We start from the raw sequence: 24154 nt of genomic DNA, 5'->3' as shown, positions 1-24154 counted from the left end.
TTACGACAACATGACTCACAATGCGCAGGGACAGGAATGGGTGTATCATCAGACCATCTGTCTGATATAAAAATCAATAACTCTAGAACAAAATCAGATATTATTCTACTCTCAATTTTATTTAAATTGTGATATTTTAACTACGTTTCAGATTGTTAGGTATGCACAGAACTGAATAACTGAATAAAAGAATTACTGTACGAAACAGCATTATTACAACAAATGAGTGCAGGGAGCATGGATGCCAAAGAAGTGTTTAGATTAGATTAGATTAGATTAATACTTCTTCCATACATCTTGAATACGACACTTCGTAATGATGTGGAATGTGTCAGGTTAATAAAAGATGTCTGTACAAGATATTACATTACACAAAATATTGCATGACACTAATGTTTAAGTTGTTTTTTTTTTCTTTTTTTTCCCTCCCTTAATTTATATCTGAAAATTCAGCCAATGGTGAAACATGTTCACACAGTGATATTTGCTGAAAGGAAATTATAAACAACTTTGTGAGTGCAACACAGTTCAGATATGGAAGTATATAAAAATTTTCCCACAAATTTGTTGCCCATTGGATTATGTAAGGTAATTAGTTTGCCTGTATGTTGCTTAACTGGTTCAAATGGAAGTTTAGCCCAGTGATAATCTTCCAGCACTTTGTACAAGTGAAAATATAAATTACTTGAAAAGTATGTAACCTGTATCAGTTCAAATGTACTGATAATCAATATCACAAAGAGAATTGCACTTTAGCTCTGGTTTTTGAATGTCACCTAGAAAGAAAAAAATAAAAGACATTTATTGCCCATGTATGTGTAACTGTTACGATGTATGACGGGAGAGAAATAAGATAATTGAAATATTACTCAACGCCGAGGTCATACTAGTTCAATATCTTGATTCAGTTAGTTTTGTAATTTGTCCTTACATTTTTTCTAAAGTTATTCTTACATAAATCCTGAACAATTTTGTAAAGAAAATATATTTTGAATGTAAGACCTGCAAGCACTTGAGGGAAAAGATTCAATGGTTGAGGGAATCAAAATCAAACAGGATATCCTTGTTGGCCTATGAATTTGATAGCTCTTCAGAACAATCAGTTTGATAGAATGCACCATGGTGATGAGAAGGTTGTTCAGAAAGTTTCAAAATGTTCACTTCAATATCTTAACAACTGAGAGAATACAAAATTATAGACAAGAATTTTCCCCAGGATATTGCAGTCATGGAGAAAAGATATACTGGGAGGTGAGCTGTTACGTTGGCAGACTACTACTTGACTGTTGACATGGATGCTCAAGAAGCAACTTATAAGCTGTAAGGCAAATGGAAATGCAAAGCCGATTTATAATTTGATAAAAATTCACCAAAAATCAGATAAGAATATTGACAATAATAATAAAAAATATTTGTCAAACTGAACGTGCACTCTAGTGGTACTTCCCATTATTTTCTCATTCGTAATTGATTTATGGATTTCTGATAATTACTATAAGAAATTTTAAAGAACATGGAAATTTCTTCTTTTCTTTTTGGTTTTATTTATTAATTTTGTGAGTTGGTGTTTTTGGGATTTTATTACTGCAAATGTCTCATATTACTCAAATAGTTCTTCATCTCAAGGATTCACAATTATGGGAAAAAAAAATTCCTGTCTTAAACTTTCAGAGCTACATTGTGAGCGAAATAAGTATTATATTAATGGTATAAAACTGGTTATTTATTTCTGAAGCTGGTGCTTAGTATTTATTTTAATGTCTGTTTTTCATCATATTATATCTAAATAAGTGTAACAATCCTAAATATAAATATTTTCAAATTTTTTGTAACACTTCATTGCATAGTTTATCAAATGTGAATTTAGTTACTACATTTTTATTATTTTTGTTTGAAATAGTGTTCATTTAATCTCAAACATCATATTAGTTGCTCAGGTCCCACTGAGTTATGCTAAATGGTGGACAACTGTGAAAGCTCCGTGAGTACTGGTCTTACTTTCTGTAACATGTCCTTACAATTACCTGAATCCCTCAAATTCTTTTATGCATGTTGCCAGTAGCATGCTTTGACCTTGGCGTAGTACTGACTACAAATAACAAAGTAGTTTTTAGTGTAGTCCCCCTGATTAGAAAATCATATTACTAGATAATACCAGAAACTGCTGCTGCTCCAATAGTCAGATCAAAACGAATCATTTTTCACCAGCTGTACCATGTTGTCAACCAGTCTGGGCTGTGTGAAACAAAAAGAAAATTTCCTAAGTTAATGTATCCAGTGTTATCAGGTCATAGAACCCGGTTCTTTTCAGATAAGCCTGATTACTTTGTAGATTTTGTAGACAACGCAACAAACCTAAAACTATCATCCAGCTGCATTCCGAGATCACCTATGATTTGAAAAACTGGTGGAAGATGTAGGATGAAGGAAAAAAAAAAAAGCAATAAACAGTAGTACTGTCCCATTAGTTATATGGAACACAAATTCACTCAGGATGCAAGTGGAGAAAGTGAGACATGATATCCGAAAGAGCTCCCTGTTTCTGTTTGCATAAAGTATATTTCAAATTGTCAAATTCATCTGTATTGTAAGTTCATATTGCCTTTGAAACTAGTGCCAATGTTAGAAGTTGTTGTTTTGGTAACTGATGCATACTTCTCCTTACCTTTCTCCTCACTGCCATCTTTCAAGCAACTACTGCAGCTGTGAATGTGGATAATATGATAACAGCCCTTTTTTCATAAGTGCACCTCTACAATGTCATACTCCAACTTCATCACAAAGCTCCCACTTCCAAGGTATCTGAATAAGCAAGTAATGATAAAAAACTGGTAACAATATATAAGCTGGTTTAGCTGCAATGCATTTCTCACTGTTAGAGTTGAGATAAATATGGCGAATGTCTGAGGTCAAACTGTATTGTGCCTGGAAAAGATTTATTTAATGCAGAGGATTAGCTTTAGAAAAAGACTTATTAAAAATACTTTGCCATGTCATGAAAAACATGAAATCTGTACACTATATACAAAAATGAAAATTTCAAGAACAAACAAATGGAATTTTGGAATGAAATGAATAAACTCAATAAGACAAATAATGGTCAATGCCGTAGCGACCATAGCAGTGAGACAAATGAAATTGAGTTGAATTCATTGTCCATTAAGTTCAGTGCATTCTTCTTAACACTTGCTGATAACACAGGGATAGGAAACAGACCATCAAAAGTAGAAGCATTAGACTTACTTGACAGACATTGTATGCTCCTCTAGCTGACATGTTTGGCGTTACCACGCATGAAAGATATAACAAAAATCGGTATCTCACATAAAATAATAATTCCTCTGATTATGGCTGTATTACAACCAAAGTACTAAAATTTTGAAATGACTTTGTAGCACTCCCCTCACCCCCAGATCTTCTGCACACCATATTACTTACGAAATACTGGCATGTTCCGAAGTATCAGTCATTGGCAGAAGTGCAGTAAAGGAAGTGACCTCTAGTTGCAAGCCCCTCTACCTGCATAAAAATTTGTCAGATTGTAGTAAAACATAGACCAACATTTGTGATGATCTTCTAACGAGAGCTCTGTTTGGCTTCCATAGAGGCTTGTGTACAAAGAAAGTCATATATGAACTTACAACTCAGAACTGGAAGAATTCGACAAAAAATTACCCCACATGCATTTTTTGTGATGTTTCCAAAGCCTTTGAATTTTGTTGTCATTCTGAAGGCTGATTTGGTGCAGCTCACCATGTCCTCAAGAAACGTAACACCTATAGTTCATCCTTGCTTTCATTCATTCAGTGTCGTGTTGACTAATTTTACAATGCCAAATAAATTAACCATGTGTATTGTAGCCCCTGCAATAGCTGCTGCCCCTCATCAGCAACCATATGTTACTCTTCCTCACCTTTTCAAAAAAACATCATGTTCACATCTCGAACCTAGCGGTACTGCGCAGTGATAAGTGTAACATATGTTAAGGAAATGACAACTAGGATGGAAACTTCAAAATTTTTAGATCTCTGTGTAGAGAAGAGTTCAAACTAAACGAAAAAAAAGAAAACATTTTGGAACTCATAGAATGACTTAGTTCATTCATATTTGCACTTCAAATCATTTCAGTTCTTGGGGAGAAACAAATCAGTAAATTCACATGTCTTGCATATCTTAATTCAATAATGTCTTGTGGAAAAATCTTCTGGGGTAACTCAGCTTTAAGAAAGAAAGTCTTCATTGCACAAGAATATTATGTGGTGCTAACCCATGTTGGCTTTGTGGACGTATTTTTAAAGAGGTATGTATTTTTACCACTGCTTCACAGTATATCTACTCTTTTGTGAAATTTCTTGTGAATAATCCACTACAGTCCAAAAGGAAGAATGATGTGAGTACCTACAGTTCCAGAAGAAAAAATGACATAATTTCACAATAAGGGTGAGGTTATCCTTAACACATAGAAGAGTGCGCAATGCTGCCACCAGAATCTTTGATCATCTATCCAGTGACAAAAACTGTCAGTCAGACAGCGAATTTCAATAAAAACTGAAAAATTTTCTTCTTGACAATTTCTTTAGTTTCATGGAAAAATTTATATTTATCTGTTGTGTAAAGAACGGTGGCTAGGACTTACTAATATGCATACACATACACATTTTTTTTTTTTTTAAAAAAAGACCATTGTAAATGATCAGTATGTATCCATATTCACATGTGAATGTGGAATAACTCATGGCACATTATTATTAATCTTAATGGTACAAAGGATCCATGGAACATTGAACAGACTGACTAGCCTCCACAGGTAACCTTCCCGTGTGGTTGCATGTACGGTGCTGCTACCTGTGTTGTTGAACCATGGAAGCCACCCCACTGCCTGTGGGGATATAAATGTGTGAGGATATAAATTATCTAGATCTTTACATTATACCAGGGAAACAAAAATGGAATGATGGTAAAGGCATTCCCTCTAGATTTATGAAGTGATGTTATCAAAACAGGCAGCAGAGTTTCACATCAATAAATAATACTACATAAATAAGACATCATGTAGAATTTGATGCCCTAAGGTTCTACTGTTTGGTCCACTTCTGGTATGATAGCAGTAAACAGATGAAGGGCCCAAACATGTACCACGTTGCCAGGAGGATAATAGGATGCCCTGAGACTGGTTCCCAACAGACAGCTTAACCTAAAGTAAGACGACTCATATTGTGCAGTTGGAAAAAAGTGAGAATAACTTAAAAAGTTCCAGAAGTAAATATCAGTGGGCACTCATTACATGAAATCTTGGAAGAGCCTCTTCAAGGAGCAAGGGTATGAAGTACTTAGTTGCTAATAAATGAACTCCATAATGGAATATGTGGTTAACAATTAATTAGTGTGAATTGTGGTATCACAACCACACTACTTGAAGAAAGAGCAATATCAATATAAAGTATTTATACCTGTGCAAATTTCAGAATAAGAGTTCAATATATGGAGTCTGTAATAGGTTTCCAGTGAGCGTTAGGCAGAACATTGAACATCCTCAGCTATTACAAAACCTTTTTAGGAAGTCCTTTAATCTATACAAATATTTGGACTGAGGGATGCAATTTCTACGTGGTTTTGTCTTTGCCGGTATGTAGGTACCAAACAATGTTACAGAAATATTTAGTTGGAGCAACAAATAAAAACACAGTTTAGTAGTGTAAGAGGAGAGCCAGTGGATTTTATTTCAAAGTAGTCACTGTCCCATTTTTAAAGTAATCCAAAGAAATATTCATAATTGTTAGTGTGAAAGGCTCGGCACTAGTCTCAATTATTTATCATTAGTATACTTTACAGAAAATGTCTGCAGTGGCTTCTTTGGGGCTATTAATCTATATTTTGAGGTGTTCTTCATCCCTAGAAGTTTTTATTTCTTTCAGCTAATGTACAGATGAATGAATGCATGAATGATATTAATTAAAATGTGAAACTTCTACAATGAAGAAAATATGTAATCTTGGGAATCATGTTTTAACTAGGCATGTGACAGTACCTCAATTTTCTCTGCCTGTAATAGGACACATTCTGCTGATACAAAATGTAAGAATTTTCTTGTGTACAGAATCAGTGCATGTAATGCCTTTACAGTGATAGTAATCAAGCTAATCAACTTCATGTCATCAAAAGTGGTTTTATTTTTCTCTGTTTCTTTTGTCACAGTTATGCATTCCTGAATTTGAACCTCAGGCAATGAAGGAGGAGGTGAGTTACTATCATACATTGTCTAATACTTCTTTCTTTTCCTCATACCTCTCTCTCTCTCTCTCTCTCTCTCTCTCTCTCTCTCTCTCTCTCTCTTTTTCTCTCTCTCTCTCTCTGGTTTAGTTTTTATCTATGTGCATGATTATTGGTTTGAATTTTGGAGGGCAAGGAGTAGTACTCATAGACAGAATTACATTTAACTGCATGTGAAGTTTTTTTATGCAACGTAGTGAAGACCGGATGGAATTCAAAATTGCTGCAGCATATACATTGTAAGAAATGAGATATTGAATATCAGAAATATCACAGATAAATTTCTGTAGTCTGGTTAAAATAAACTGGTAGTTGATTTTGGTCGCTTGCTACTACAGCTTTGGTACATTGCTTGCTAGCTAATGCTCGGTTATAGGTGACACACAAACTTGGCCAGTAAAGTCTGTTAAGTGCTGTTACCTGCGTGTAACATGGGGCAATGTTGGAAGCAGCTGCTGTGATGTATGACAGGAATATGAGATGCTCTGTCAACAACTGATTTTACGTGATCCATGACTGAACTGGGGCAGACAATCTGTTTTATAGCACTGAATTTGCACTCTTGTCCTAACCTAACAACAATGTTGGATGTGCAATATAACTGAGACAACAGCAGTCAACCTGTAGCAGAACTTTTCATCACACTTGCTTTGTTCACAGCGATTAAAGCTAACCTCTGTGAGCATATTCACCACAGAAAAAATTGTTTCAGAACTAAAAGCAAACTACTTTCTCATTTTGACCTGAACCTATCCTCACACTGGTTACATGAGCTGACATGTTACCAACAAATGAACAGTACTGGTTAGTACTCAGTTGCAGGTAATAGGTATCACAGGAAGCTTCAAAATGAAAAAAGAATCATGGAAAGGAAAAAGTCAAGGCAAATAAAGAAGTCAGTACAATGATGAAGGTAACGCAACAAAGGATTATAAAGAAGAAATTAGATTTTAACCAGCTAATTGAATAAAAGTAAAAAAGTTGTTTTCATAAAGATTCAAATATAACAGTTTTAAAGCACTCGGCGAGATTCACACCCATAACCATCTATTTATGAGGCACTATATATAAAAACAAAGATGAGGTGACTTACCGAACGAAAGCTCTGGCAGGTCGATAGACACACAAACAAACACAAACATACACGCAAAATTCAAGCTTTCGCAACAAACTGTTGCCTCATCAGGAAAGAGGGAAGGAGAGGGAAAGACGAAAGGAAGTGGGTTTTAAGGGAGAGGATAAGGAGTGATTCCAATCCCGGGAGCGGAAAGACTTACCTTAGGGGGAAAAAAGGACAGGTATACACTCGCACACACGCACATATCCATCCACACATACAGACACAAGCAGACATCACAGGAAGAAATTATTTTCAAAATAACTGGTTGTTCATCCATGAGCAGCAGTCCTTTTTGTCCAGCTGACCATCATTTACCATCATTCATTCTACCAATGGCAAGGAAGCAGAATCCTACCAGATGATGTGGGATTTAGAGCCGGGTTCCTGATGCAAATCGGAAGAAAAATGAGAGGGTCTCGTGATATATGTGTGAAGGTAGTGATGTACATGTCTATGTATTGTACGATGCTTCAGAGCCTTTCACACAGCCACAATCTTATGAAGATAATTGTTGTGAAAAAGTGTATTATTGTAATTTTTGTTGTTTAGCAAAAACTCTACAGAAAGTTTCGAAAGAGATTTGGCCAAAATACTCTGTCCTAAGACAGAGTTAGTTTTTAAAATAGCAAGTATAGTGGGGGTTTTAATATAGCAACTTGTTACCAGTTTCCAATTGCCCTTTAAGTCAATAATTTGCCAAACTACTGTTTGAAATAATCTATAATCATAATAGAGTTGAACATAAGCAGTTAAAAAAAACTGCAAATTTTTGTGTCCATTTCTGCAGAAAACTTGTTTAGTTAAGGTGTTAAGAATGTCTTTCTATGTAGAAACTATGAATATTCCTCAGCTCCATAAACAACTGTTGTCCAGAAATTGTACAGACAAAATTAATCAAATACCAGTTTGCACAGAGGTGTGTAAGCAGACATTCTTCCTATAATCCATCTGTGAATGGAACAGGAAGAAAGCATAATATATGATGTAGTAAAAAGTATTTTCTGTCATAAATGTGACAGTGATTTGCAAGGTGTAGGTGCAGGTATACCTGTAGTTATCAGCAGGCCATGAATTTTCTTCTTCTTCTTCTTCTTCTTCTTCTTCTTCTTCTTCTTGGCTGTTAAGTCCAATTGTTCAGTGCCTCTATGATCGGTGGTTAGTTTCTGTTTGTTGCTCCATCTGTTTTTTGGTCTACCTTTGATCTTTTCCAATTGGTCACAAATTTATCACCTAGTTTCATTCAGTATTGTGACATGATCTTTCTATTTAGTTCTGTACTGTTTTATCAGTCCAGTTGTGTTTTTAAGTACTTATCCTTGTGTGATTGTTGTACTCATAATCATATCATACACTCAAAGCTATCTACACTTCTTAAAAACCTGATTTCTACAGCTTATATGCTTTGTTCATTTTCGGCTATTGTTGTTAAAGTCTCACACCATAAAATATTTATTATTAAATATCAACTATGCTAAATACATTCAGTTAAATCTTCCATACATTTATTCATACTTTTTAAAGGTTTAATGTAGTTAAACTGCTAATATTGCAAAAGTGCTAATGAAAACTAAAGCTGCTTTGGCATTGTGAGTAGTGAGGTCTATATTTTCACTTGAGGATTGAACATAACCTCAACATATTTTGTGGATACAATCAAAATTAGTTACATCTCCTTTTATGAGATATACATAGTGTATTTCTCACATGAATGATTTCAGTAATCCAGCTTCCAATTAAGTTGCAATTAGAAGTAGAATATTTTCCCATTGAATTCTGAAAGTTAGAACAAGAATGAAAATCCATGATATTATATGGAAATGGTGACAAAGAAGAAACTGCTTGTATTCCATGTTATCAAGTAATCCAAAGAGAACATTGATAGTTACAAATACATTTTTATTCAACCATCATCATATGAGTCCATACACGTGAACCACTGTGAAGTGCATGGCAGAGGGTACCAAATATTCAGGTTAATTTTAATCCTTTCATGTATGGAACATAAAAAAAATGGTTGCATCAATTCATCTGTGCTCACTGTAGTGTAATCTTGTTCTGGCAAAGTCAATGGAAGAGATAAGTAGGGGTTGTGGTATATTCGTAGATGTGTAATTTAAAGTTGATTCTTAAAACTGTGCAAATAGGCCTTCTGTCTTTAAGCATCTGACAATTCGGTTCTTCCAGCATCTCTGTAAAACTCGCATGAAGTCAAACATATATGTAACTATGTGTGTTGTGCTGCTATGCATATGTGGCACTGAGGACCACAAGGGCCTAAAGCACAACATCATGGTGACCCATACGTGTGTGGATATCAAAGAAAATAGTGAGATTGCTTTTTGTGAATGTTCACAAAAATCTCAGAATTGAAGGTGGTATGCTGTAGGCCCTTACAGTTTTCTCTGTCCCATATGTGTGAGCCCCCTTGTTAGTCCCATTGGGTATAGGTCCCACACATTTCGGCAGTCTAGGATCCATATCTCAGATGATAGCTCCTGCAAAATGCATAGTACTAGTGTGTGTGTGTGTGTGTGTGTGTGTGTGTGTGTGTGTGTTTTCTGCCCTTGTAGGACTGTTGTTTTCCTGAAAGGTCTGTCACATTTCTACCATTGGGGTTCGCAGTAATGAAGTAATGAACAAACCATTCTTCTGTACACGCATGAAACATCAGGAAGATTTTCCCCAGTTCCAGCTGATGAAGTGGATTTCACTGGTATGAATATTCTATGAACACCTTATACCTGTTGTTAAGGTGTATAGGAATTGCATGACAACAGCATCTATGGTGAGTGTTGGTGGGGAGGCACACAGCTGCAAGTGTGTGCTCACACATTGAACAATGTCACGACAAACCCTGCCGGCTGGCCTCCTGGAAGATCACAGCAGTGATGACCCAACAGGGCACAGTAAAACATAACAGGCTTTCATCGCTGCAATTGTGCAACATAACTTCTTACTGTACCCAATGTTGAGCGAGATGTGTAACTCTTCTTCGCTGAATTTTCTCTATGTATAATATCTGGGTGTTTCAATGTATGTGAGGCACTGTGTGTGTTGTTAATCACTAAATGACGAAGCCAAAAGAGTGTACTTGCTTTAAAAACTTGCTTGTTGCCTCACACTCTCTCAAAGACTGACACAATACTGACTTCAAAGTCTGGATAAATACTGGTTTTCTTATGAGTACTGCCACTGGTCCTCAAATATGTTTTAACAATACGAAGTTAGATCATACATTGTTACAATCAGGTTTTTTAAAGTTTACAGTAAAGTTTTAATTCAGTTTCTGAAATTGGTTATACAATTTGGTTGTACTATGTTACAGTATTTATGAAACAGTTGTTGTTGTTCTGGTCTTCAGTCCAGAGACTGGTTTGAGCAGCTCTCCATGCTACTGTATCCTGTGCAAGCTTCTTCATCTCCCAATACCTACTGCAATCTACATCCTTCTAAATCTGCTTGGTGTTATCATATCTTGAAATTTCTCTTCTTGAGAAATGCTTTCCTTTCCATTGCCAGGCTACATTTTATATCCTCTCTACTTCGACCCTCATCAGTTATTTTGCTCCCCAAATAGCAAAACTCATTTACTACTTTGTGTCTCATTTCCTAATCTAATTCCCTCAGCATCACCCGACTTAATTTGACTACATTCCATTATCCTCATTTTGCTTTTGTTGATGTTCATCTCATATCCTCCTTTCAAGAGACTGTCCATTCCGTTCAACTGCTCTTCCAGGTCCTTCGTGGTCTGTGACAGAATCGGTGAACCTCGGAGTTTTTATTTCTTCTACATGGATTTTAATTCCTACTCCAAGCTTTTATTTCGTTTCTTTTACTGCTTGCTCAGTACACAGATTGAATAACAACAGGAACAGGCTACAACCCTGTCTCACTCCCTTCCCAACCGCTGCTTTCCTTTCATGTCCCTCGACTCTTATAACTGCCATCTGGTTTCTGTAGAAATAGTAAATAGCCTTTCGCTCCCTGTATTTTACCATTGTCCACTTCAGAATTAAGAAGAGAGTATTCCAGTCAACATTGTTAATAACTTTTTCTAAGTCTACAAATTCTAGAAATGGAGGTTTGCCTTTCCTTAATCTATCTTCTAAGGTAAGTCGTAGAGTCAGTATTGCCTCACATGTTCCAACATTTCTACGAAATCCAAACTGATCTTCCCTGAGGTCGGCTTCTACCAGTTTTTCTATTCGTCTATAAAGAATTTGTGTTAGTATATTGCAGCCATGACTTATTTAACTGATAGTTCGGTAATTTTCACATCTGTCAACACCTGCTTTCTTTGGGATTGGAATTATTATATTCTTCTTGAAGTCTGTGGGTATTTCGCCTGTCTCATACATCTTGCTCACCAGATGGTAGAGTTTTGTCATGACTGGCTCTCCCAAGGACATCAGTAGTTCTAATGGAATGTTGTCTACTCCCTGGGCCTTGTTTCGACTCAGGTCTTTCAGTGCTCTGTCAAACTCTTCACGCAGTATCTTATCTCCCATTTCATCTTCATCTACATCCTCTTCCATTTCCATAATATTGTCCTCAAGTACATCGCACTTGTATAAACCCTCTATATACTCCTTCCACCTTTCTGCCTTCCCTTCTTTGCTTAGAACTGGGTTGCCATCTGAGCTCTTGATATTCATACAAGTGGTTCTCTTCTCTCCAAAGGTCTCTTTAATTTTCCTGTAGGCAGTATGTATCTTACCCCTAGTGAGACAAGCCTCTACATCCTTACATTTGTCCTCTAGCCATCCCTGCTTAGCCATTTTGCATTTCCTGTCGATCTCATTTTTGAGACGTTTGTATTCCTTTTTTCCTGCTTCATTTACTGCATTTTTATGTTTTCTCCTTTCATCAATTAAATTCAATATTTCTTCTGTTACCCAAGGATTTCTATTAGCCCTCGTCTTTTTACCTACTTGATCCTCTGCTGCCTTCACTGTTTCATCTCACAGAGCTACCCATTCTTCTTCTACTGTATTTCTTTCCCCCATTCCTGTCAATTGTTCCCTTATGCTCTCCCTGAAACTCTGTACAACCTTTGGTTCTTTCAGTTTATCCAGGTTCCATCTCCTTAAATTCCCAACATTTTGCAGTTTCTTCAGTTCTAATCTACAGTTCATAACCAATAGATTGTGGTCAGAGCCCACATCTGCCCCTGGAAATGTCTTACAATTTAAAACCTGGTTTGTAAATCTCTGCCTGACAATTATATAATCTGTCTGAAACATTCCAATATCTCCAGGCCTCTTCCATGTATACAACCTTCTTTCACGATTCTTGAACCAAGTGTTAGCCATGAATAAGTTATGCTCTGTGCAAAATTCTACCAGGGGCCTTCCTCTCTCATTTCATATCCCCATTCCATATTCAACTACTACACTTCCTTCTCCTTTTGCTACTATTGAATTACAGTCATCCATGACTATTAACTTTTCATCTATGTTCACTATCTGAAGAATTTCTTTCATCTTATCATACTTTTCAGCAATTTCTTCGCCACCTGAGGAGCTAGTTGGCATATAAACTTGTACTACTGGTGTAGGTATGGGCTTCATGTCTATCTTGGCCGCAATAATGTGTTGATTATGCTGCTTGTTTTAGCTTACCCGCACTCCTATTTTTTAATTCATTATTAAATCTTCTTCTGCATTACCCCAGTTTGATTTTGTATTTATAAGACTCCCACGATATCTAACTTTAACCTATCCATTTCCCTTTTTAAATTTTCTAACCTACCTGCCTGATCGAGGGATCTGACATTCCACGCTCCGATCTGTAGAATGCCAGTTTACTTTCTCCTGATAACGATGTCCCCATGAGCAGTCCTTGCCCGCAGATCTGAATGGAGGAGTGTTTTACCTCTGGAATATTTTACTCAAGAGGATGCCATCATCATTTAACCATCCAGTAAAGCGGCATGTCCTCGGGAAAATTACAAATTACAGCTGTAGTTTCCCCTTGCTTTCAGCTGTTCGCAGCGCCAGCGCCACAAGGCTGTTTTGGTTAGTGTTACAAGGCCAGATCAGTCAATCATCCAGACTATTGCCTCTGCAACTACTGAAAAGGCTGCTGCCCCTCTTCAGGAACTACACATTTGTCTGGCCTCTCAACAGATACCTCTCCGTTGTGGTTGCACCTACGGTACGGCTATCTGTATCGCTGAGGCACACAAGCCCCCCCCCCCCCCCACCAGTGGCAAAGTCCATGGTTCATGAGGGGGGGGGGGAGTAGATGAAACAGTTAACATGCCAAAATATATCGTCATGACCAAATTGCATCAACTATGCATACACAATAATACTTGAATGTATAATTTTGGAAATAGAGATATTTTTTTGTTACTAACATGAATCCTATATTGATAAAATTGGTGGAATGCGAAGTACTATTAGTTTTCTACACATGAATTTTGTAAATAATGACTGAATTTTCTTTGCATTGCTTTTCACTTATATTCCTTAGTGACCAGATATCATGTTAAATTAACTATATTTCCTCTTCTTTTTAGGCTGAGAATGTCGTCAGAGGACTCGATGTAATCAATACAGTAAACCATTAATGTTACAACGTATGCTCATTCATCTATATAACTGTGTGTAAACTAGGTGATATGGTATCATATTCATCAAAATGGTTGGTATTGCAGTTATCATTAAATGTCATCCAGTTCTGCTACTTCAGAATGGGTCCAACTGATTCGTGTGATGGGCTAGCTGCTCTCGACCGATATACACAAAAAACAACTACCAATCTTTGTGATGCGTCATGACACCCGGCAGACACCATTTTGGTGGTGATTCAGAAACCTGATGATGCTGTCCACCATTGCAGTGGTTTTAAACAGTCGGTCAGTGTTCAATGTGCCACAGATTTATATCCAATTCTGTGGCTGGAGGAGTTGTTAGCAAAGTTGTAAGGGGATCAGTGTTTTTCACACATTGACTTGCACAACGCGCACCTGCTTTTGCCATTGGACGCAGACTTTCTGATACTTGACATCCCATTTGGGTTTTACCACTGTAGTTGCTGGCCTTTTGCGATCTTGCCTGTGTCAAGCATTTGTCAATAATTTTTGGAGCGGTTGAGTCATGACATTTCTTGATGGTAAACAACCTCAATGACACTGGCTAATGGGCTCTGCACAGGAAGCACTTACAAAACCTACAGTCAGTTTTCCAATGCCTTCTGAAGAGTGGCCTTTGTTGCAAGCTAGAAAAGTGCAATTTTTTTCTCCCAAAAGTTTCATTTTTTGGGACGTGTGCTAAGCAAAGAAGATCGCCTCACTACAGGAGGACATATCAAAGCTGCCACCAACGTGCCAGCACCAAAGAACCAGAAGGAACTAGAGTATTTTTTTGGGCAACATTTTGTATTGTACTAATTTCATTCCCCAGGCTGTGTACATCTGCCATCCTCTTAACTGGCTTCTCTAGAAGGATGGTAAATTTGTCTGGGCTGCAGATTGTGTGCAGGCTCTTCAGTTCCTCAGGCAGTGTTTGTACTCTGCTACCTGTTTGGCTTCTTTTACATGGCCAATGAGGTGTCCCAGTATGACACTGGAATTGCCCTCATGCAGTGTTTGTGCTCTGCTGCTTGTTGGGCTTCTTTTACGTGGCTAATGATGTGTACCAGTGTGACATTGGTATGGAATGAGCTTTGTGGTCAGTAACAAAATTTTGTGACAGGTGAAGCAGTGTCACCCATTTGGTGAGAGAGTCTAGTGTCTCCCCATGAAACTGAGATATGGAGACATTACTCTGGTCAATGGTGATAGTGCTCATTTTTACCTGTGCTGTTGGTAGAGAAGCCACGGCTCTTAGTAAAAACGGATTTAAAGCTGTAGTAATGTACAGTCTTAGACATAAAAATTGACCGCCGGCCAGCCGGCCGCCACAGAGATTAAGTCCAAGCCGTCCAGTTCAGGTGGCCAATAAAACTGACCGCCCCTGACAACTCTAAGTCCGGCAATCTGCACAGTCTGGCAACAATGTAAGATGCAGAAGTGTTAGGAGGAAGTGTTGTGTACTTCCGAAATCTTCTCGCATTGTGTGAGCCTGTGGTCTAGTGGTAATCATCGTGCATTCTAAACTTACAGTTGCCTGTTCACAACCTACAGTTTTTTTAAATTTTTTTTTACTACATTTCGGTCTAAAGTTATGAGTCTGATTGAACATCGAAGATAATTTGCTTAACAGTCTACTCACCAGCAATAACAAGTATTCCAGAAACAATTCTGCAGGACAGCTCGTGGCTGCGTCACGATCATAACAGCTTACGCTCGAGCGTTTCCTCGCGCTGCTGCTGCTTCCGGCCACCGCCCAGACGCCACTTGCTGCATGAAATCCGGCGCCGCCAGGTGAACGCAAGCGGTCAGTGTGTGTCTCAACTGTCATTTTCGAATTTGAAGTTGTAGATATCATCTTGCAGTTAAGCATCAGATTTTGCATACTTGAAAATCATGAACTACAGTAAAGCATTGTAAAATTGAGTCACAAGTGGCAAAAGATGTAACATCTGCAACACAATGTTTACTTTTGGTATAACAGAGGGATGAATGCAGAGGAGGCAGCAAGAAAGATTTAAACTGTGTGTGGAGCGAGTGCATTTGGGAAAAATACGCCAGAAAAATATATCCTTGTTTCAACAAAGTTCATTCTGGCATGAATGATTTTCCACATCAACGAAGTCTCGACTACTGAGATATGTTATAGATTATCATTTTACCATCATGCGACATTTGCATTCGACAGGCAAAGTTCAGAAGTCTGGTGTAGGAGTACTGCATGCTCTAATTCGAAACAACAAAAATCAACGGAGTGACTATTATTCAACGTCATCAGGTAGCTGATTGAGCATTCCTATGCAGTACTGTTACTGGTGACGTGTTATGATACCTTTATTGTTGACTTCCTAAGAAGAAAAGAAAAGCTGCGCCCCACCAAAAGACGTAAACTCGAGCAAAGGGTAGTGTGAACATAATATTTTACATCTGATAGCTCCAAAAGTGTGTTTTGGGCTACGAATTCTGCCCCAAGGGGTGTGTGCAACACAGCTGGAATTTGTTGCCAACAACTGAGACACCATCTGGACGCAGTGTAAGAAAATCGAGCAACTAAACTACATCACCTATGCTTCTGCATGATAACACACACTGTTGATTTGAGAAACAAAACTGTCCAGGAGATTGATAGGAAAGTCTTCTCTCAGGCACTTGTATTGATAGGGAAGCTCTCTCTCGAGCACTTCACCTACCTCTCATCATATATTCGTAAAATTTTACCTTTCCCGCTCTTGATCGATCAACCATCAAGGCAGTTCATTTCTAGATGAAAATACTTTTAAAACTACACTGGTTTAATGACATCATTATAACCAGTAGGGTTTTACTGGCGTAGAATTTGTAAGCAACTTTAGCATTGTCAGATCATTTTAGATATCGTGGAAGAAAACTCTGCTACTGATTAATTTCTCTTTGATGATTTCTGTTGCATTTAGTAAACTAATGGAAAATGCAATTAAAATATTCACTGTACTAATACAAGTTAAATTCAGCTTACTACAGAAACATCCCGACTACAGTCTATCTTAATAAAGCATTAAGTGTCTGTAAGAAGATTGAGCCTATTTTAACACAAATTAGTAGGGTATTACCAACTTTTGACTTCAAAAAGATCTGTATTTACTTCATTTCCTGTATCATTCGCAAGTATTATGAAAATGTGGCATTTCATAAATAAAATTATGTATTCTCAACAACAACAAATATGTCGGCAGAAAACAAAAGTGGCATTATGAATTTGGCAGTACCGTAGGGTTTTCGCTCTGACATTAAGGGTTACTGAAAGTAGCAAGACGAATTTTGCTGGAGCATTGTCTTACGATTCCCTTATTGAGTTTGTATCTGCGTGCTTGCATCTCTGCTACAGAAGAATTAAAAATCCGGCTTTCAGTGAGTCTCGAAAGGCGAACGAAACCAGCTTGTGCCTGGTAGCCAAGCATGTTAGGTGGGAACTGGTTTTTTCCTAAAGTGGGAAGACATCTTTTTGTGGTTGAATTGTTGGCAAATGTCAGTCAGACGTGTGCCATTGGTCTAAGTGTTTGTGTGTTGAATTTGTACCAATGATTTTTCTACAGGTTTTTTCTGTTACAAATAGAGAGTTGAAGTCTCATATTAGTATTTTCAGGTCATCTTGGTGAATTTTGTTCATAGTATTTCCGAGTGTGTTCCAGAATTTTTTGACATTTTCGGTGTTTTTCTTATTTTCGATGTTGTTGGGGGCATGAGCATTGGTAAGTGTATATTTTTTACTGGGGCTCTGAATGAGCATAGTCATAAGTCGATTTTTGATGGGTGATTTCTTTGACAGAATTGATGATAGATCTGTGTTCGAGAAATGCAATGCCGAAGATCGGTATGCCTTTTGCTACCTTTTGTTGTATATTGCTCTTGAAGATGCAATGGTTCCCGTAATGCAAGGTTTCATTGTCAATTAGTTGTGGTCCTTGAAGAGCAAGGAAGAGAATTTTTTGTCGGTCAATTTCTTTTGTGAGTTTATTTAGTTTTCGAGTTTGGATCAATGTATCGATGTTTAGTTTTCAAATGCATGTTTTCTGCTTGTAGTGAAATTTACCAGAGATCTTAGATATTCTCTGCCGTGCTAACCTGGACTCACCAGTATCCGAAAATCCAACTGCCGCCTGTCGACAGCTGGGCTATGTAGCACCTGGGGCAAAGTTGACTTTGCTTGCACAGTTATAATAACAATAATAATAATAATCCCGTGTGGCGGTTAGGGAAACTCTCCCCCATAAGGGTGGTACCGAAGAAATCCAATAGTTGAGGTGAACCAAATATTTACACAATCCTGAACGGCTACTCAATCTGTTGAACCCAAAATCCAGACACGTCAGAATGAAAATCAACGCTACATTGGTCACCGTCAGTTAGCTCAATGAGCTCAGCTGAAAATATTTGCTTCCAAAGGCTTCAACACCCTCTGGTCCTGTCCGGTCCTGGAATCACTCAGGCCAAACCAATGAAACACAAGCAAACACAAACTGTGCAAGCAAAGTCAACTTTGCCCCAGGTGGCACATAGCCCAGCTGTCGACAGGCGGCAGTTGGATTTTCGGATACTGGTGAGTCCAGGTTAGCATGGCAGAGAATATCTAAGATCTCTGGTAAATTTCACTACAAGCAGAAAACATGCATTTGAAAACTAAACATCGATACATTGATCCAAACTCGAAAACTAAATAAACTCACAAAAGAAATCGACCGACAAAAAATTCTCTTCCTTGCTCTTCAAGGACCACAACTAATTGACAATGAAACCTTGCATTACAGGAACCATTGCATCTTCAAGAGCAATATACAACAAAAGGTAGCAAAAGGCATACCAATCTTCGGCATTGCATTTCTCGAACACAGATCTATCATCAATTCTGTCAAAGAAATCACCCATCAAAAATCGACTTATGACTATGCTCATTCAGAGCCCCAGTAAAAAATATACACTTACCAATGCTCATGCCCCCACCAACATCGAAAGTAAGAAAAACACCGAAAATGTCGAAAAATTCTGGAACACACTCGGAAATACTAAGAACAAAATTCACCAAGATGACGTGAAAATACTAATAGGAGACTTCAACTCTCTATTTGTAACAGAAAAAACCTGTAGAAAAATCATTGGTACAAATTCAACACACCGAAACACTTAGACCAACAGCACACGTCTGACTGACATTTGCCAACAATTCAACCACAAAAGGATGTCTTCCCACTTTAGGAAAAAACCAGTTCCCACCTAACATGCTTGGCTACCAGGTGCAAGCTGTGTTCGTTCGCCTTTCGAGACTCACTGAAAGCCAGATTTTTAATTCTTCTGTAGCAGAGCTACAAGCACGCAGATACAAACTCAATAAGGGAATCGTAAGACAATGCTCCAGCAAAATTTGTCTTACTACTTTCAGTAACCCTTAATATCAGAGCGAAAACCTTACGGTACTGCCAAATTCATAATGCCACTTTTGTTTTCTGCCGACATATTGTTGTTGTTGAGAATACATAATTTTATCTATGAAATGCCACATTTTCATAATACTTGCGAATGATACAGGAAATGAAGTAATTTCAGAATTTTTTGAAGTCAACAGTTGGTAATATCCTACTAATTTGTGTTAAAATAGGCTCAATCTTCTTACAGACACTTAATGCTTTATTAAAATAGACTGTAACTACGTAGGCTTTCCCGGCGTAATAAGTCTTGAAAGTCTTTTCGGGTTTGCTGCCGGATCCTAATATCAACTTGACTCGATATTTCGGCGATCCAACTGTTCGCCATCTTCAGGAAATGCTGCTTCTGCTGATGAGTCCCGCTGAGAACTGACGCAAGATTGCAATTCGACGTCCTATATAGGCCACCGTTCAGTACACGGCGCATGCGCCGCCCATCACGGTTTCCGACTTCCAAAACAGGGAGGTGGCGCCGCCCTTAGTGAAACACTGCTGGCAACGATATATCGCAATCAGGGCCGCACCGAAGAACGTTCAGTTTTGATGCGAGATAATACAGGATTCCACGTTTTGCTAAGAGGAAACCCATTGTCCCTGTTGATTAAATTATCAGCCAACCTAATTTCGTTCGCCTCTTTATACACACTATTCCAAAAACCGGAAATGTTGGCAATTACAACAGTTTCCTCAAATTTCATTTTGTGTCTCTCATTCAGGCAGTGTTCTGCTACGGCCGATTTTTCCGGCTGTTGTAGCCTCGTGTGACGGCGATGTTCCACACACCTGTCATTCACTGTGCGAATAGAACGGCCAACGTAAGCTTTCCCACATTGACACGGGATTTTGTACACCCCGGGTTTCCTAAGTCCCAAATCATCTTTCACAGAGCCGAGCAGAGCCCTAATCTTAGAGGGTGGACGGAACACACTCTTAATGTTAAAACTCCTTAAAATTCGTCCAATCTTAAACGATAAGCCTCCAGCATAAGGAAGAAAGGCCACAGGTCTATGTTCCTCTTCGGACACCTCCAGAGACGGTCCAACTTCCATAGCCCGACGAATCTGTTTCTCGGTGTATCCATTTTCCTTAAAAACAGTCATCAAATGCTCAAGTTCTTGGGTTAAGCTGTCTGCGTCGGAAATGGCATATGCTCTCCGTACCAAAGTCCTAAGGACGCCACTACGTTGGTGTGGTGGATGACAACTCTTAGGGTGCAGATACAAATCTGTGTGTGTCGGCTTTCGGTGAACGCTGTGTCCCAAACTTCCATCTGGTTTTTTATAAACCATTACGTCTAAAAATGGAAGCATCCCATCATTTTCAACCTCCATAGTAAATTTGATACGGGAATGAAGACAGTTGAAGTGGTCCAAAAACCTGTTAAGAGCATCACGTCCATGCGGCCATACGAAGAAGGTATTGTCCACGTATCTCCAGAAGCACGTTGGTTGCAAAGCTGAAGTCCTCAGTGCCATAGCCTCGAAGTCCTCCATAAATAATGATAGACTGTAGTCGGGATGTTTCTGTGGTAAGCTGAATTTAACTTGTATTAGTACAGTGAATATTTTAATTGCATTTTCCATTAGTTTACTAAATGCAACAGTAATCATCAAAGGGAAATTAATCAGTAGCAGAGTTTTCTTTCACGATATCTAAAATGATCTGACAATGCTAAAGTTGCTTACAAATTCTACGCCAGTAAAAACCTACTGGTTATAATGATGTCATTAAACCAGTGTAGTTTTAAGAGTATTTTCGTCTAGAAATGAACTGCCTTGATGGTTGATCGATCAAGAGCGGGAAAGGTAAAATTTTACGAATATATGATGAGAGGTAGGTGAAGTGCTCGAGAGAGAGCTTCCCTATCAATACAAGTGCCTGAGAGAAGACTTTCCTATCAATCTCCTGGACAGTTTTGTTTCTCAAATCAACAGTGTGTGTTATCATGCAGAAGCATAGGTGATGTAGTTTAGTTGCTCGATTTTCTTACACTGCGTCCAGATGGTGTCTCAGTTGTTGGCAACAAATTCCAGCTGTGTTGCACACACCCCTTGGGGCAGAATTCGTAGCCCAAAACACACTTTTGGAGCTATCAGATGTAAAATATTATGTTCACACTACCCTTTGCTCGAGTTTACGTCTTTTGGTGGGGCGCAGCTTTTCTTTTCTTCTTAGGAAGTCAACAATAAAGGTATCATAACACGTCACCAGTAACAGTACTGCATAGGAATGCTCAATCAGCTACCTGATGGCGTTGAATAATAGTCACTCCGTTGATTTTTGTTGTTTCGAATTAGAGCATGCAGTACTCCTACACCAGACTTCTGAACTTTGCCTGTTGAATGCAAATGTCGCATGATGGTAAAATGGTAATCTATAACATATCTCAGTAGTCGGGACTTCCTTGATGTGGAAAATCATTCATGCCAGAACGATCTTTGTTAAAACAAGAATATATTTTTCTGGCGTATTTTTCCCAAATGCACTCGCTCCACACACAGATTAAATCTTTCTTGCTGCCTCCTCTGCATTCATCCCTCTGTTATACCAAAAGTAAACGTTGTGTTGCAGATGTTACATCTTTTGCCACTTGTGACTCAATTTTACAATGCTTTACTGTAGTTCATGATTTTCAAGTATGCAAAATCTGATGCTTAACTGCAAGATGATATCTACAACTTCAAATTCGAAAATGACAGTTGGGACACACACTGACAGCTTGCGTTCACCTGGGCGGCGCCGGATTTCATGCGGCAAGTGGCGTCTGGGCGGTGGCCGGAAGCCGCAGCAGCGCGAGGAAACGCTCGAGCGTAAGCTGTTATGACCGTGACGTAGCCACGAGCTGTCCTGCAGAATTGTTTCTGGAATACTTGTTATTGCTGGTGGGTAGACTGTTAAGCAAATTATCTTCGATGTTCAATCAGACCCATAACTTTAGACCGAAATGTAGTAAAAAAAAAAAAAAAAATTTTTAAAGAACTGTTGAACGTGAACAGGCAACTGTAAGTTTAGAATGCGCGATGATTACCACTAGACCACAGGCTCACACAATGCGAGAAGATTTCAGAAGTACACTACACTTCCTCCTAACACTACTGCATCTTACAGTGTTGCCAGATTGTGCAGATTGCCGGACTTAGAGTTGTCAGGGGCGGTCAGTTTTATTGACCACTTTAAGTGAATGACTCGAACTTAGTCTCTGTTGGGGCCGGCCGATGGTCAGTTTTTATGTCTAAGAATGTACAAAAACCTTGTTATCTTATTGCAGATGGTAGGTAGAAAACCACATCATAATATTTTAAAATTTGAACTAATGAAAGGGCAAGGGCAGCATGCAGATAGCTCTTTTTTGGTGTATACTGAACTGTACCAGTTCCTAGCTAGGTGCAGTGCTCAGAACAACATAAACTGTCTATTATTTAATTTGTCACTAATTCTGTTGAGATAATTATATGATAATTCAACTTAATTGTAGTCAAAAATAAAGTTTCAAGGTAATATTCTGGGTCGTCACTAAATCAAGTAAAATCTCTCTCTCTCTCTCTCTCTGTAAAACTACAGTCTAACTGTTATTATCTATTTAATTCAGAAAGACTGTAGTGTAAATACATCCATAAATTACAACTCATTCCAAGAACTGACTACATAAAGCAGTTATTCTCCTCTTTGAATATTAAACTGTTTAATGATTACTTGCAAAACATGAAGCGCCAAGATTTTCTATTGAGCATTTGACTTACTCATTGAAAATTATTAAACCTAGTGCTAACTGCTTCATGATTACCTCCCCCCCCCCCAAAAAAAAATAATAATAATAATTATAATAATAAACATCTTGTGGACTATTTTGGTACTAATTTCAAGTAATATTTTGTATTCTAAAAAAATGTCAGTCTAACTAACTTACATTCTAATATACAGACATTAATATCTGTGAGCTAAGCATAAATTGACATTTCTCTGACTATTGAGATGGCGTGCTGTCCTTATAAGAAATTATTTAAAGGAAATGACACACTAACAACCTCTGGTCAATTCAAATATAAACATACCTGCTTCTCAGTGCTCTAAATGGGAATCGGGGACAGACTGGATGTGATTGACACTACCATTACAACTAAAACGAAGCAGAGCATACAGAAATCTTTTGTCAGCGGTAATTTTCACTCTTGAGTCATTCTGGTGTGTTGTGAGTACCCCTCAGTATTCTGTATACAGCTTAAATTTGCAGTTTCAGCTTGTGTGATCAACCATTGCTGCTGATGTGCACAGAAATTTTAACACTTAACACTGAAAATCAGGGGTATACTTACCGTGTAAGAATATAAAATGTGTCAAATTGTTGATGCTGCCAAAACATTACCATGCACTTGTTACTTGTAACAACTCCATCAGGATCAAATATTTGTTTGTTAATGGAGTTATCAAATTGTGGACTTAAAAACTGTATGATTCAAAACTGCTGCAGCAGTTAATCACACCATACTTCCATTGGTGCTGAATAACACTCAGTTGCTGTTAGGGCATAGTGCATTTAGACTACTGTGGCATTCCACTACAGCCAAAGGGTTGAGAATGATCTGTTGAATTCAGTAATTTCTTCATTTTTGCTAAGGTGATCAACTGAAGAACATTGCAAGATACACGCTACAGCTGTGTTCCTGTATGATCTTTTAAAATTTCTTTTGCAGTTCATCTTGTGTATTTTACCAGAATGCTGTTTTCCAC

The 24154-nt window shown here is 38.0% G+C and overlaps 2 protein-coding genes across 6 annotated transcripts in view; both read left to right on the top strand.

Annotated features, from left to right (window-relative positions):
• Positions 1 to 24154, top strand: part of LOC126426959 (zinc finger protein 726-like) — an 809906-nt gene that overhangs the window by 65244 nt on the left and 720508 nt on the right. The gene's annotated exons all lie outside the window — the stretch shown is intronic.
• The window catches only part of LOC126426958 (uncharacterized), a 474113-nt gene that overhangs the window by 64770 nt on the left and 385189 nt on the right, over positions 1 to 24154 (top strand). For both annotated transcript variants that reach the window (XR_007576468.1, XM_050089072.1), the window contains exon 5: positions 6196 to 6237. Coding sequence is in view for 1 of the 2 variants with exons in the window: in XM_050089072.1 (XP_049945029.1) it covers positions 6196 to 6237 (42 nt within the window). In the remaining variant the exon portion in view is untranslated. The remainder of the gene's footprint in view (positions 1 to 6195; positions 6238 to 24154) is intronic.

The sequence above is a fragment of the Schistocerca serialis genome, chromosome 11, assembly GCF_023864345.2.
Source record: "Schistocerca serialis cubense isolate TAMUIC-IGC-003099 chromosome 11, iqSchSeri2.2, whole genome shotgun sequence".
NCBI lineage: Eukaryota > Metazoa > Arthropoda > Insecta > Orthoptera > Acrididae > Schistocerca > Schistocerca serialis.
Note: the sequence above shows the minus strand (reverse complement) of the source record. Positions and strands in the feature narration are given on the sequence as shown.